This window comes from Panthera onca, chromosome D2, assembly GCF_046562875.1.
Source record: "Panthera onca isolate mPanOnc1 chromosome D2, mPanOnc1 haplotype 2, whole genome shotgun sequence".
Taxonomy (NCBI): Eukaryota; Metazoa; Chordata; class Mammalia; order Carnivora; family Felidae; genus Panthera; species Panthera onca.
The window spans coordinates 17,727,443-17,739,885 of NC_138349.1; the positions used below are offsets into that span (position 1 = coordinate 17,727,443).

The following is a 12,443-nucleotide window of genomic DNA, read 5'->3' on the forward strand; positions in this document are numbered from 1 at the left end:
ACCTCCAGCAGATGGGTGTGTATAAGGCAATGGAGCCCTTCTGTATCCTGATGGCAGCGGTGTTAATACAGATTCGCGCGGAAATTCATAAAACTATATACAGACCGAAAGAAAAGTCGATGTTGTTGGATGACAGATTTTAAAATACGGTTGACCCTTGAACAACCAGAGCGGGGAGGCATCAGGAAAACCAACCCCACATCGTCAAAAATCCAAATGTAGGGGGCGCCTGGGCGGCTCAGTTGGTTAAGCATCCGACCCTTGATTTCGGCTCAGGTCATGAGATCCATCTGCTGGGCAAGAAGCCTGCTTGGGATTCTCTCTCTCCCTCTCTCTCTGCCCCTCCCCCCACCCATGCCCTCTCCCCCATTAAATAAACAGTTAAGAAAAATCCATCTGTAACTTTGTCTTCCTCCAAACTTAACTACTAATAGCCTATCGTTGACCAAAAGCCTTACAGATAAACTATCAATTAACACGTATTTTATGTTTTATATGTCACATGTCTTATATACTATATTCTTACAATAAAAGAAGCTACAAAAGAGAAAACATTACTAAAAAAATTGTGAGAAAGGAGTGCCTGGGTGGCTCAGTAGGTTAAGCATACGACTTTGGCTCAGGTCACGAACGCACGGTTTGTGAGTTCGAGCCCTGCGTTGGGCTCTGTGCTGACAGCTCAGAGCCTGGAACCTGCTTCAGATTCTGTGTCTCCCTCTCTGTCTCTGCCCCACCCTGCTTGTGTTCTCTCTCAAAAACAAACAGATAACTATTTTTAAAAACAGAAAAGGAAAGAAAGTTGTGAGGAAGAGAAAATACATTTGTAGTCCTGTACTGGACTCATCCAAAAAAAATCCACCTATAAGTGGACCCATGCGGTTCAAACCCACGTTGTTCAAGGGTCAGCTGTGTGTGTGTGTCTGTCTATGCGTCTGTGTTTACTTATTTATTTACTTACTTATTTTTAAAACCTACATCTCAAAAGAACCTTGGTCACCAGACCTAAAATCAGGGGCACAAAAGCGTATGGAGTAAGAGCCAGACTGAAAAATGGACCGTTGCAGGTGGCCCCATCAAGCAGAACGGCAATGAGGAAAGGCCAGCACGGGAACCCGATCTGAGTACGCGCTGCCGTCCAAAGCAGGGCAGGGCCAAGGAGAAAGGAGGTCCCGTTCCGTTTAGGAGCAAACACAGCCGCGCATCAGGACAGCCGCAGGCCCAGAGATGCCCCACTTCCCTTCGGAACCGCACGCTTTTCTGAAGCCCGCAGAAGATGCGACAAGCGATCTTCTCCTCCTCTGCTCACCTCCAGCCATCTTTCTCATGTGTTCTGGAAAAAGCGGCCAGAGGAAAGAAACATCCGAGCGACGGAGCTGTGAACAACCAACAGACTGGATGTCTTTCCGGGCGGTCACAAATGTTGTCTACTTTCTGCTGGAGGGGCTCCTCATTTCGCAGGAAGAGGGGCCCTCTCACCTGTCACCCTGGCTCCCGGAGAACCACCGGGCCTGCCAGAAACCCCAGCGTGGCAAGCCAGGCCTAGCAGCAGTGATCGAAAGCTCCCCGATCCCTCTGCCCCAGCCCCATAGCTCATGTTCAGTCCCACGTCCTCTCCCGCCAGCTCTGTTTTCCTAAGCAGCAAGAGGCCACAGCCGGGGTGCGGGGCTGCGGTGCAGGGGCTCCGACAGAGCCTGGCAGACACGGTGGCCGGCAGGGTGGGGAAATACACCGAGCAGGGCAGCCGCACGCCTTCCGTCACCCCGATCCCCCCCCCACCCCCACCTCCCTTGCTTCTCTCCTTCTTTCTCTGGTGACTTTAGTTCCTTCCCACGGGGGAAGGAAGGAACGGACTCTCCCAAACAGCAACCTTCACTCTGGGCACACGCCGTCCTCTTCTTCGACCTTCCCAGAGAGAAAGGCGGCCCAGCAGACGGCGCGCTCGCACTGGGTGGCATGGCCCCAGACACGTGCGTGAGCACACGGACAGGCACACGGGCCCCGGGAGGTTTCCAGCAAAGTTGAGAACTCCGTGGCTGTGCAAAGGCCACCTCCTTCCTCATTTTCAGCTCCAGTAGAGGGGGCCAGCGACTGATGGGAGAGGACCGCCACGGAAGGGACGGCCAGCACCTGAACCTGGCCCCACCAAGGATCCTAGGCCACTTCTATCACCTTCCTCCCGGCAGCAAACCAAAACAGGGCGGGGACATCTTTCACTACTGCCTTTTTTTAACGCAACAGGCTTGAAAGGGGACTTTCGGAGATGTGATGGAGAAAGCTGGCAGCGTGTGAAATGAAGGAGGGAAAACGATCTATTTCCTGGTATTGCCTCTTGCTAAGCTCGCAGCAGCTGAGGTAATTAATACCTTTTGAATAAGGTGCAGAGGACTGGCCTGATAAGGAAGGATGAAAACTGAGATCTCCTACTCTGCTTACCTGACAATAATTGCCCAATAAAAATGAATAAACGCAGCTCCGGAGTCTGGGCTGAAATACGGTTCCTATCTGTTCTTTAAAGTCCACGCATCTACCTCAGTGATGTCACTAAAGACACCAAAAGCAGCACTCTGAGAAACAGAGAGATCACGGCAGACAGACAGACACACAGACTGATGTGACAGGTAAGGTCACAGCCACTAGTGCAAAGCATCCACTCCCTCTCTTCAGCTGCTGACCGAGTCATCTGATGGAGGGGGAAACGTGTTAAGGAATAAAAAAAAAAAAATCTGAAGGCTAATTTCAACTCTCCCTTGACACAGTTTAGCCCTTTAAAAAGTGATCTGCTGCCTCACAGAATTACAAAAGGGGAGGACCCAACACAATAAACCGTGCGGGTGATAACATATCACGCATCAAAAGCCAAGTCTTCTCTATTAATGACCTTTGTCACATGGGATGCAAAGAAAACATGTGACTCACAGGAATAGGGGAAAGGAGGCAGTCACAAAGATAAGAGCCGTGATACAGCCTGGGGCGTCCCAGCGGATGTGAGGCGGCCCGAGAGGTGGGGACGCAGGGCAGGGGACACTCACACCTTCCACACGGGCGAGCTCCTCAGAGGCCCTCCGTGTGCTCGGTGTGCCTGGGCTTCCAACTTTGTAGACCAGCCTCACCGGGCGGGAGGAAGTAAGAAGTGAAAAGCACAGCATTCACAGCCTGCAGTCCAAGGAATGGCAAACACGTGGGGAATAGGGCCTGGAATGATCCTTTCCCGCTCTGGGCCTATTTTCCCTGTGCAAGCTGTGTCCAAGCTGGGTCAATCACGTAGGAAGCAGGCTACATCATGATGTGCTGGGAATGGGATTCCACTGAGGCATTAGGGATCCCAAGCTGGGCACGACAGTGTCCATTTCTACGACCGAGGGGACTAACGGGTAGAGGAAATCAACGCGTTCGTTGAACCTTCCAAGAATTCAACGGGACGCTTTGCGAGTAGAGAAGGAGAGCAAGAGGAAATAACACAATAATGTGGGTGGTCCCGCTAGCGATCCCACCCTGAGAACGAATCTGGCCGGGGGGGATCTTGCTGGTGCAGTGGCACAGAATGGCCCAGGGCCGTATGCACGAAGCTACGGGTCCCACGCATCATGAGGGCATTATGGAATGTCTGGACTCATTTTGCCTTGTCATTTCCAACTCACATCCGCTCCCGCCTGTGATGCAACTGCCCTGTAACAGTGGAATTTTAGAGACAGTCTGTTTGCACCGGGGCCATGACGAAGCACGTTGAGGGAAACCCACGTCTTGAATGGACAACCATGAAAAGTTTTACAGAGAGTCTCCACTGCACACATCACACTCAGGAAGGTGTCTCCATCGCCAGAGATGTAAAATAAACAGAAAACAATTGCACACAGTATGAGGTGAGGCCCGTCTGTGATTTTTAAAACACACCTTTTGAAAGAATGGAAGGACGTCTGTCACAATGTTAACTTGGCCTTTGAGAGGTACTTGTACTGTTTTCTCACTGCTTCTCTATGTCGTCAGGAGTAAGACGACAACTTAAACATTCTAGCTTAACAGAATGCTTGCAAAGTTGCAATGCAGAGACTTATAAAGCAAATACTTGCCTTCTAATGTACTTTGTTGTATAAATCCAGATTTTCCGTACATAACATGTATTGAAAGATAGAGTACGAAGGAAATGAAGCAGTCTCTACATTTGTTTCAGTGACTAATAAGCAAAAATAAAACTTCAGCTGTGATGCCACGCTTTTTAGAAATCAGACATATAATAAGCCACAGATTTATAGGATGTGGTCTAATAAACCTAAGAAAAGTTTCATTTCCTCCTCGCCAAAATGGTTCACTCCCTGTCTATGCGACTAGCTTTGCAAAGTTAGCAGACGTCTTTTTTTTTGTTAAATGTGTAAATTGAGAGATTTAACGAGCACCAACAATAATGTGCCCCCCTGAATACACGCACGCGCACGCACACACACACACACACACACACACACACACACTCCCTCCCTCCCATATCCTTAAATATGAAATAAAAACAGCCTCCACGCTAGCAAAAAGGTAGGTTACCCAAAACACCAAAAGGGACAGCGTTTGCCATCTTAATCCAACCACTGATCAGCAAAAATTTATACAACCCCTGAAAAGGGGGAAGCAGGGAATAAGGGAAGGATTCAGACAAAGAACTTTTTAAAAGGGTGCTTGCCAGCATTTCCGTGAAAATAGCATTAACTTAGCAATTACGGGAAAAAACACTCTTTCTTATCTGAACGCACTTATGCCACGGGTCCCGCCCTATTATGGTCACTATTAGACATGTTAATAGCCCCAATGTAATGACTGTGTGGCTAGCTTTAAAAGGTATGTGAATAGCTAACTAGAAAGAAGTGACTCACGCCGGCCCAGGTGAATATTGATTTTCTTAGTCATAATTACTCAGTTGGTCTACCAACTTTAATTCTCTGGAGGGGAGGGCTCAAGGGATAGACTCCAGCCGCCTGGTAAGAAAAGACAGGGAAGGGACAACGAAAGTTAAGTATGGCTGGGGTACGAAGTATCCTGTGTGTGGCACTGGTGAATGCCACAAAGTCACCCGATGTGACTGTGAATGTCCTGAATCAAAAGCTTCCTCCCAGCTCCTGAGAGGGGAGAGTGTTGAACAGGACCCAACACATCTTCTTTAGCAAGTGGAGGATGGTTAGTATCCTCCCCTGAACCGTGTGCCATTGCCATGGTCCTCATTAACAGCAGTTTTAAGGCTACGCCCCTGTGCCGTGTGCTCCTCAGCAGTTGCTATACTTCCCTGTGGCTCACTTGCAAAAGAGGATCACAGCATCTCCCTCTCAGGGTTGTCGGCGGGTCCCAGAGAGTTACTGGAAGCTCAGTGCTTACAGGAAGTGCCTGGCCCATAGGGGGCGCTGTGTTGCATCTCACTCTGATCAGTACTTCCAGGGATCCTGGTAGCTGCCCCTGGCGAAGCAGGCGAGGCTGGTCTGCCACCCCCATCCCCTTTTACAGACACACGAAGCATGTCACAGTGGGGTGAAGCCCCTTGCCAACAGAGGTGAGGGAAGGCTGGACTCAATCCTATGAGAGAGAGAGGACACACGTGAGCTAGGGCAGAGAGAAGGGGGAGAGAGAATCCCACGAGAGAGACAGAGAGAGAGAGAGAGAGAGAGAGAGAGAGAGAAGCGGGACTCATCAGAAGCGGGGCCCGAACTCATGAACCATGAGATCATGACCTGAGCCAAAGTCAGATGCTTAACCGACTAAGCGACCCAGGCGCCCCCTACTTCTGACTCTACTCTGGCGTGGGTTCTGCTGTGCTAACCCAGAGCCACCTGGAGCACAGCCACGCTGGGATTTCCCTATCCCACTGCAAATCCTGAACTAGTAAGTACTGCAAATAATACCTAAGTAGCTTCCGTGAAAACGTCCACAGCAAAGCAAGCCCATTGCATGGACACACATGCTCCTAGAACCTTGCCGAGTGTTTGTGCTGGTCGCCAGCAACTCTGGCCAAGCCCCACTTTGTACGCTTCCGCTCACTGGATGCTCACAGCAGCCCCTGTGTGACTCCCCCTTCACCGGCAGAGAAACCGAGGCACAGAGCAGCTGCGTAACTTGCCCAAGTCCCCACAGCCCATGAGGGGGCGTCTGCGTGTCTGGCCTATTCCCGATTTAGGGATTTAGACCCAATGCTGGAAGCGGGGCATATCAGGGCTTCCCCCAGAAGAGGTTTCTGTGTCCTGAGGGCAAAGCGGAGACATGAACGCAGTCGCTGGCCTCAGAGATCTCGAGTTATAAGGAAGAAACCCAGTCTTTCTGTTTCATTTTCCTCATACTCAAAATGGGTGCCTAGTTCTCCTTTATCTGCCTCGTAACTCTGACCAAAGATTAATGAGTTACCATTTGCCAGGCCGCTGGGGCAGGAATAACTATACGTGCGGTGTGTGGCCTTATCATCCAGGGTCAGAATGGACAGCCGGCTGCACTTGTTAAAACCTGGGCCAGGGAGGGGCTGCTGAGAAAAGGCTTCGCTCAGGCCATGGGCTGGTGCACACAGAGGGAGGCCTCCCTGTCCTGTCACACCCAGACCCAGTAAAGAACACGAGCCTTACGTGTTCACCGGCCCAGGAAATTGGAGTGCAGGCACCATCGTGGGTGGAGAAGAGGGCGTTTCCAAAGAGACCAGGAACATCTTCAGTTTTGTTTACATCTGGCCAAAGCGGGGGCCATCACATAGGAAGATATTCACAAGACGCTAACGCACCGAGTTACTAACCAGAGTTAGGACACGTTGCGGTGCACGGAAGCACCCTCGGTGTCGCCTCAAGTGGGAAGAAGATACAAAAGTGTAAACAAAGTATGATTCCGATCCTGTGGAACACTTTTAAAGTTTCGACACAGGGATGACGGGGAAGAAACACAGCCAAATATTAAGGGATTATAAATGGGTAAAAAAGACGGTGGGTGTGCACATTTTCTTCTCTATGTTTCTCCACGTGTTTTCAGTTCTCTTAAAGGGCTGCCTACTACTTCTTACATGAAAACAAGCCGGTAAGGATGAACGAGTACACCTTGTCTCTCGCTGAAGGCAAGACGTGTGTACCCGTGTTACATATTACTCTATGCCTAGGCCTGTTCCCTGTTCCCGGAGTCCCAGCGCCCAGCACAGCCCCCAGCACATAGTAGGTGCGCTGTAACTGTTTTTTAAAAGACGTTTCACTAATTGGCTCTTAAATATTCGCTTTTCTTAAAAAAAAAAACAAAACAAAACAAAACCTAGCATTAATACAAAATCATTTGCCATTCAGGTCTCAAGAGTTACTTAAAATTTTTTTATCTGCATTGACTCCTGCTTTTCTGAGAACGAAAGCATGTTCTACATGGTCTTTATGCTTTGAGACTACTAATTTGAAGGGAACTGTCACTCCCAAGCACGGAGCAATATGGGGTATTGACATAGTATTGAATTATTTAAAAGAAATTAACAATGCTTCCTGTCCTTGGACAAGCGCGGCTGCGAGGAAAGCCATTCACAGCTGCCTCGGGAAGGTATCACTCACTGCAGAGGACTGAGCATTTCTCAGTGCCCTGAATTCTACAAGAAAATCCTTAAGTTCTAAATAACTAATAACAAAGGCAAAGTCGAGGGAATAACTTGTCTTCCCCTGGGAGCTGTGAAACGTCCCAGGAAATTATTTCCTGGGGGTCAAGTCTAATGGGATAACATCATTCTCACGGAAGCTCCACATGACCCTGGACCATGCAGCCTTTACGGGGAGCCAGGCACCTTGGGTTCACGGGTGCGCCACCCTCCACCCTCTCCTCGCAAACTAGCATTCTTATGGCTATGATAAACCTATCGGTGATCAGAACACCCAGACATCACGGCACCCGATGATGTGACGGCAACCCGGAGGGAATGTAGGGGTCACGGTGGGTGCAGCCTGCCCTAACGCGGGGTGAACTTTGGACGGGCGGTTGCATTTCAGAGCTAGCTCATCTCATACCGTCATTCTGCTCCGAGACCTACCTCCAAACACCAGGGCTCCCCAACCTTTTGTAGGGAGTGGCTCCTTTTCATGTCCCTGAAGACTTGAGTGCTGACAGTGAAGTCTGAGGGGGGGTAGAGGTGCTGACAGTCATGTCCCTGAGTGCAGCAAGGGAGGGGGCACTGCTGCCAGGAAGAAAGGGGAACAGAGTGAGGCTTGGGAGGGAGGGGGACGCGGTCACCAAGGCATTCATGGCCCCCAGCCTGACTTTCTTCCCTAACCCACACTTCTCTACAAACTCCGAGCATGGTTCCCGATGCGACCCCAGGACTCTTCCACCTCCCTGCCTTCCAGCTTGGGGCCCCCTGTAGCAACATCTTAAATACAGCCTCCTTCATGCAACCTTTCTGTTACATCCCTTCCCGCTGTCCCCACCTCTGCCCATCCTTCCCCCAGTGGACACGGCTGCTCCTTGCTCTGAGCCAGCTGGCCAGCAATTTTCTCTCTCTCTCTCTCTCTGTCAACTTACCTTACTGAATCTTCTATTAATTTAACCAAGTGATACGGCTGATAGTTCTACCCTACAAAAATGCAATCACATACGGCTCCACCCAATACTAACCTAGGGCTATCTGGGGATCTGTCTAGTCACCTTCTCCTCTGCCGGACTACGATTTTGGAGAGGCAACTACGTTTACATCTCTAGACCCCTCGAAAAGATCTGGCAGCACACAGGTACGCGTGCTCAAGAAGCAGGTGCTGTACTCAATTTCAGCCCAGCTGGAGCCTATCGTGACAGCTGCTTCCTTGACTGCCGACCCTGTCGGGGGCTTTAGACAGGAATGTGCACGCTGTTCCTCAACTCCTCACAACCACCCTGTGAGGTAGGTATTGTCATGCCCATTTTACAGAGGAGGAAACTGACTCAGAGACGTTAAGGAGCATGCCCAAGGTCACACAGCTAGTAACTGGCGGAAGGGGAATAGGGACCAGGTCTCGGTCGACTCACGGTGCTGCTGTGTGGACTCGTTTGCCTGTCCAGACATTCCCTGGTACTCTATAAATGGGGTAGAGATTTTAGGGGGCATAAAGAGACCTGGGGTCCAAGAAGGGCTATTTCACAACAGAGAAATATCATTCTGATTGCCTTTTAAAAAAGAAAATGTCTATGCCCTTTGTATGCATGTGATGACTTCTCTACTCCAGTCTTTAAAAGGGTTTATATGAAGAAACAAAAAGTGCCATAAATAAATTCTTCACCCTTCTTAATCCTGAATAACAGAATTCAGGACTAAGAGCATGAGACTGAACTGAGCACAAAACCCAATATCTTATGTTCTGATTTCATCAAATAGCAGCAGAATGAGCATAATGGATGCTAAAGACTCTGGGAGACAGCAAATCGATGGAAATAAAGGGCGAATTCTATAAACAGCAACTGTGTTTCCAGAACAATTTACATGGCTACCATATTACCTGGTCCTCCCATAGTGGCAGCAGGGTGGGGGTGGAGGGGGGGGGGAGGGTGTCCAGGAGGATTAAAACCATCCAAAGGCCACATGAACTGCCCAAATGGGAAGGGGTCACATGGCCTGCAAGCTGGTGATACTCCAGGGTCTTAGCTGGCTGCAGCTGTCCCTGTGTCTGGTCTTGGAAAGCCACCATTGCCGGAAGCCCCGAGGTCTGCCCCCCAGAAAGGGCAGCCCAAGCTCCCAGAGGTAGCCCTGGTTGCCCATGCCTGGAGGTCTCTGGTCTCCGTCTGGGAAACAGAACGCCCCACTCTGCACTTCCCCGCACAGCGCTCATTTGTAAACAGGAATGTGAGTCATTAGACAAGCAGGAGTCCATTTTCAAGATCGGCCCAGCTTTACAACTAAGGTAATCTCATTCTGCCTTGTCACAGCGGTGACTCACCTTACTGTCTCCCATCAGAGGTGACATGGTTTAACCCTCCAACTGTTCCTGGAAGGAACCCAGCAATATGAGGGTTGAAATCCCTGTCTGCTCACTCTGTTTTCTAACAAGGTGCTGAGAGCAAAGAGGCAAGGCCCCCAAGGGCAAGTGTCCCAGAGGAGTTTGGGAAAGAAATGTATCTACGGTTACCATAGACCACGGCATCTTTATTGTCTTCCCATGGCCTTTCCTCGGGTCTATACTCCCACAGGGGCCTGTGGCTTATGCGGATATGTTACTTACACACACACACACACACACACACACCCCTCCATCTAAAACCCAGATCTGCCATTCCTGGGAACCTCAGAGCCAAATCTGCAGGTCATTTCAACCAATTCTGTAGGCGCTCCTAGCTTCGAAATGTGTAAAATTATCCTTATTCCCTTCTTGTCTTCTGGGCGTACCCTGCTTTTCTTTTTTTCTCATTTCTTTAAATGTTCATTTCCAATCTTTTGGTATAACGTAAAGTCTTCTAAGCCACTTCAAATTTGGAGGATAAAAAAAATGGCTTCTAAACAAATTCAAATGTATATACAACTACAAAATCATTTTGTGCTGAGAAGGAGCTGTAGCCGAATCTCCCCTTAATAAATATATAACTCATCAACGGATCCTAAAGATTAGAAAGCAGGCATCCACTGAGTTTTATGCTCCGCATCCATTCGTGCTTTTTCTGGTACCAGTACCTTGAATTACTTGGGAGGTACAACCCCAACTCTCAAGCCATGTGGACCCCTCAGTCCAACTGCACTCAACACATCACATCCCCGTCCACAACCACTGGTTCAGACGATAAGATCTCTCTGGACTTCAACCTGTCTTCATTAGGTGACATCAACCCAGAGCCAAGGAGAGAAATGGTGTCCTGGTAAATGGGGGCCCCTGGATCCAGCCATGCCTGATGCATGCCACCCGTGTACTTCTTTGTTAGGAGTTTGGGGTCAATACACTTATTTTGCTCACGTCAGTTTGGATTGGGTTTGGAGAGAGAGAGAGGCATCTTGACTGGAGTAGTCTAGGTCACCTTAATCAGATTAACCTCAATAATTACCCATCCACGGATCAAGGGGTAATGTGGAAAGAAATGGAGACACTTCAGAAAAAGTAAATGAAAACGCCCGTGAGTTTCATGGTCCTGGCATGATGAGGAGACTATTATAAGGCAGTATTTTGGAACAGGCACCTGGCCCCTTTTTAAAATAAGAATGAATATGGCTTGTGGCCTGGGATGGAGAGAGGGGCCCTGAACCACAACACCTACAGGAACGGACACTCGGCCCCCCTGCTCCTCTGGTGCCTCCGATGTCACTGGCTACGCTGCCCTAAGATGTGGTCTCCAGCAAGCAGGAGCCACGAACACTTAACAGCACCAGATCGGCCTCCCAGCTTTCTCCCGAGGCACCGCCTATTTGTGACAGACGATTTCGAAAGACACATTTCGTCTGGAGAAGGTGAAGGTACGAAGCTGTGGCATGTTAAGAGAGAAGGCAGACGGAGCGGATGGCGGGTTTCAATTTCACTGGTGACTCAGCACCTGATGACATGGGGTGCTGACCAGTTCTGGGCCACGGCCACGCGGATCAAGACTCAAGATGTGTCACCAAAAAAGTTGTGGTGACATTTGTGTATTCTACTATTTTGTCTCTTTGTGAGCTTATAGCTCCTTCCACAAGTGGTTGGGCAATATTTAAATATTAATGCAGCAGAATGGAACCCAATGAGCTAGAAAGTACGATTTGCTTTGCCAGGAAAAATAAAAAGGAAAGGAGGAGTTGAAAGCATTTAAAAAACAAAAACCCGAAAAAATATGAAAGCCTCCAGAGATAAAGATTTCGCATGAAATAATGTTATTCAGATCCAATATGGTGAACAGCTGCTACTGGCTGTTGGGAGAATTGTGAGCCCACCTCTTAGAAAGAAAAAACCAGAAGTTTTAAATTCTGTCTCAGAGAAGTTTGATGTGATGGTTAATTTTATGTATTGACCTGACTATGCCATGGGGTGCCCAGATATTTGGTCAAATGTTATTCTGAGTGTTTCTGGGGTTTGGGACAAGTTCAACATGAAAACTGACAGACTAAATAAAACCGATGCCCTCCGTAATAATGGGGGTGGGCCTCATCTAATCAGTTGAAGGCCCGAATAACAAAAGGCTGATTCTCCCCCCCAAAGAAGGAGGAACTCCTCCTTTTAGCCTGGCTGCCTTCAAGTGGAGCATAGGTTTTCTATGCCTTCAGACTCAAACTGCAACCTTGGCTCTTCCAGGGTCTCAAGCCTGTCAGCCTTTGGACATGAACTACACCATCAGCTCTCTTGGTTCCCCGGCCTTCAAAAGCAGACTACACTACATCACAAGCTCCCCCATGTCTCCAGCTTGCCTACTGCAGATCTTGGGACTTGCCTGTCTTCATAATCGTGTCAGCCTTACAATAAATCTCCTTATACATACACACGCGCACACACACACACACACACACACGCACATCCTATCAGTTCTGTATCACCCTAATATATTTGGGTTGTATTTTT

At 49.1% G+C, this 12,443-nt stretch overlaps 1 protein-coding gene across 30 annotated transcripts in view; it reads right to left on the minus strand.

Moving 5' to 3' along the window:
• Positions 1-12,443, minus strand: part of TCF7L2 (transcription factor 7 like 2) — a 202,300-nt gene that overhangs the window by 67,993 nt on the left and 121,864 nt on the right. For 12 of the 30 annotated variants that reach the window (XM_060641453.3, XM_060641456.3, XM_060641458.3 and 9 more), the window contains one exon: positions 8,000-8,143. The exons of 16 other annotated variants lie outside the window; for them this stretch is intronic. In XM_060641453.3, the coding sequence (XP_060497436.1) occupies positions 8,000-8,143 (144 nt within the window). The remainder of the gene's footprint in view (positions 1-7,999; positions 8,144-12,443) is intronic. 2 more of the 30 variants (XM_060641452.3, XM_060641478.3) reach the window with 1 other exon arrangement.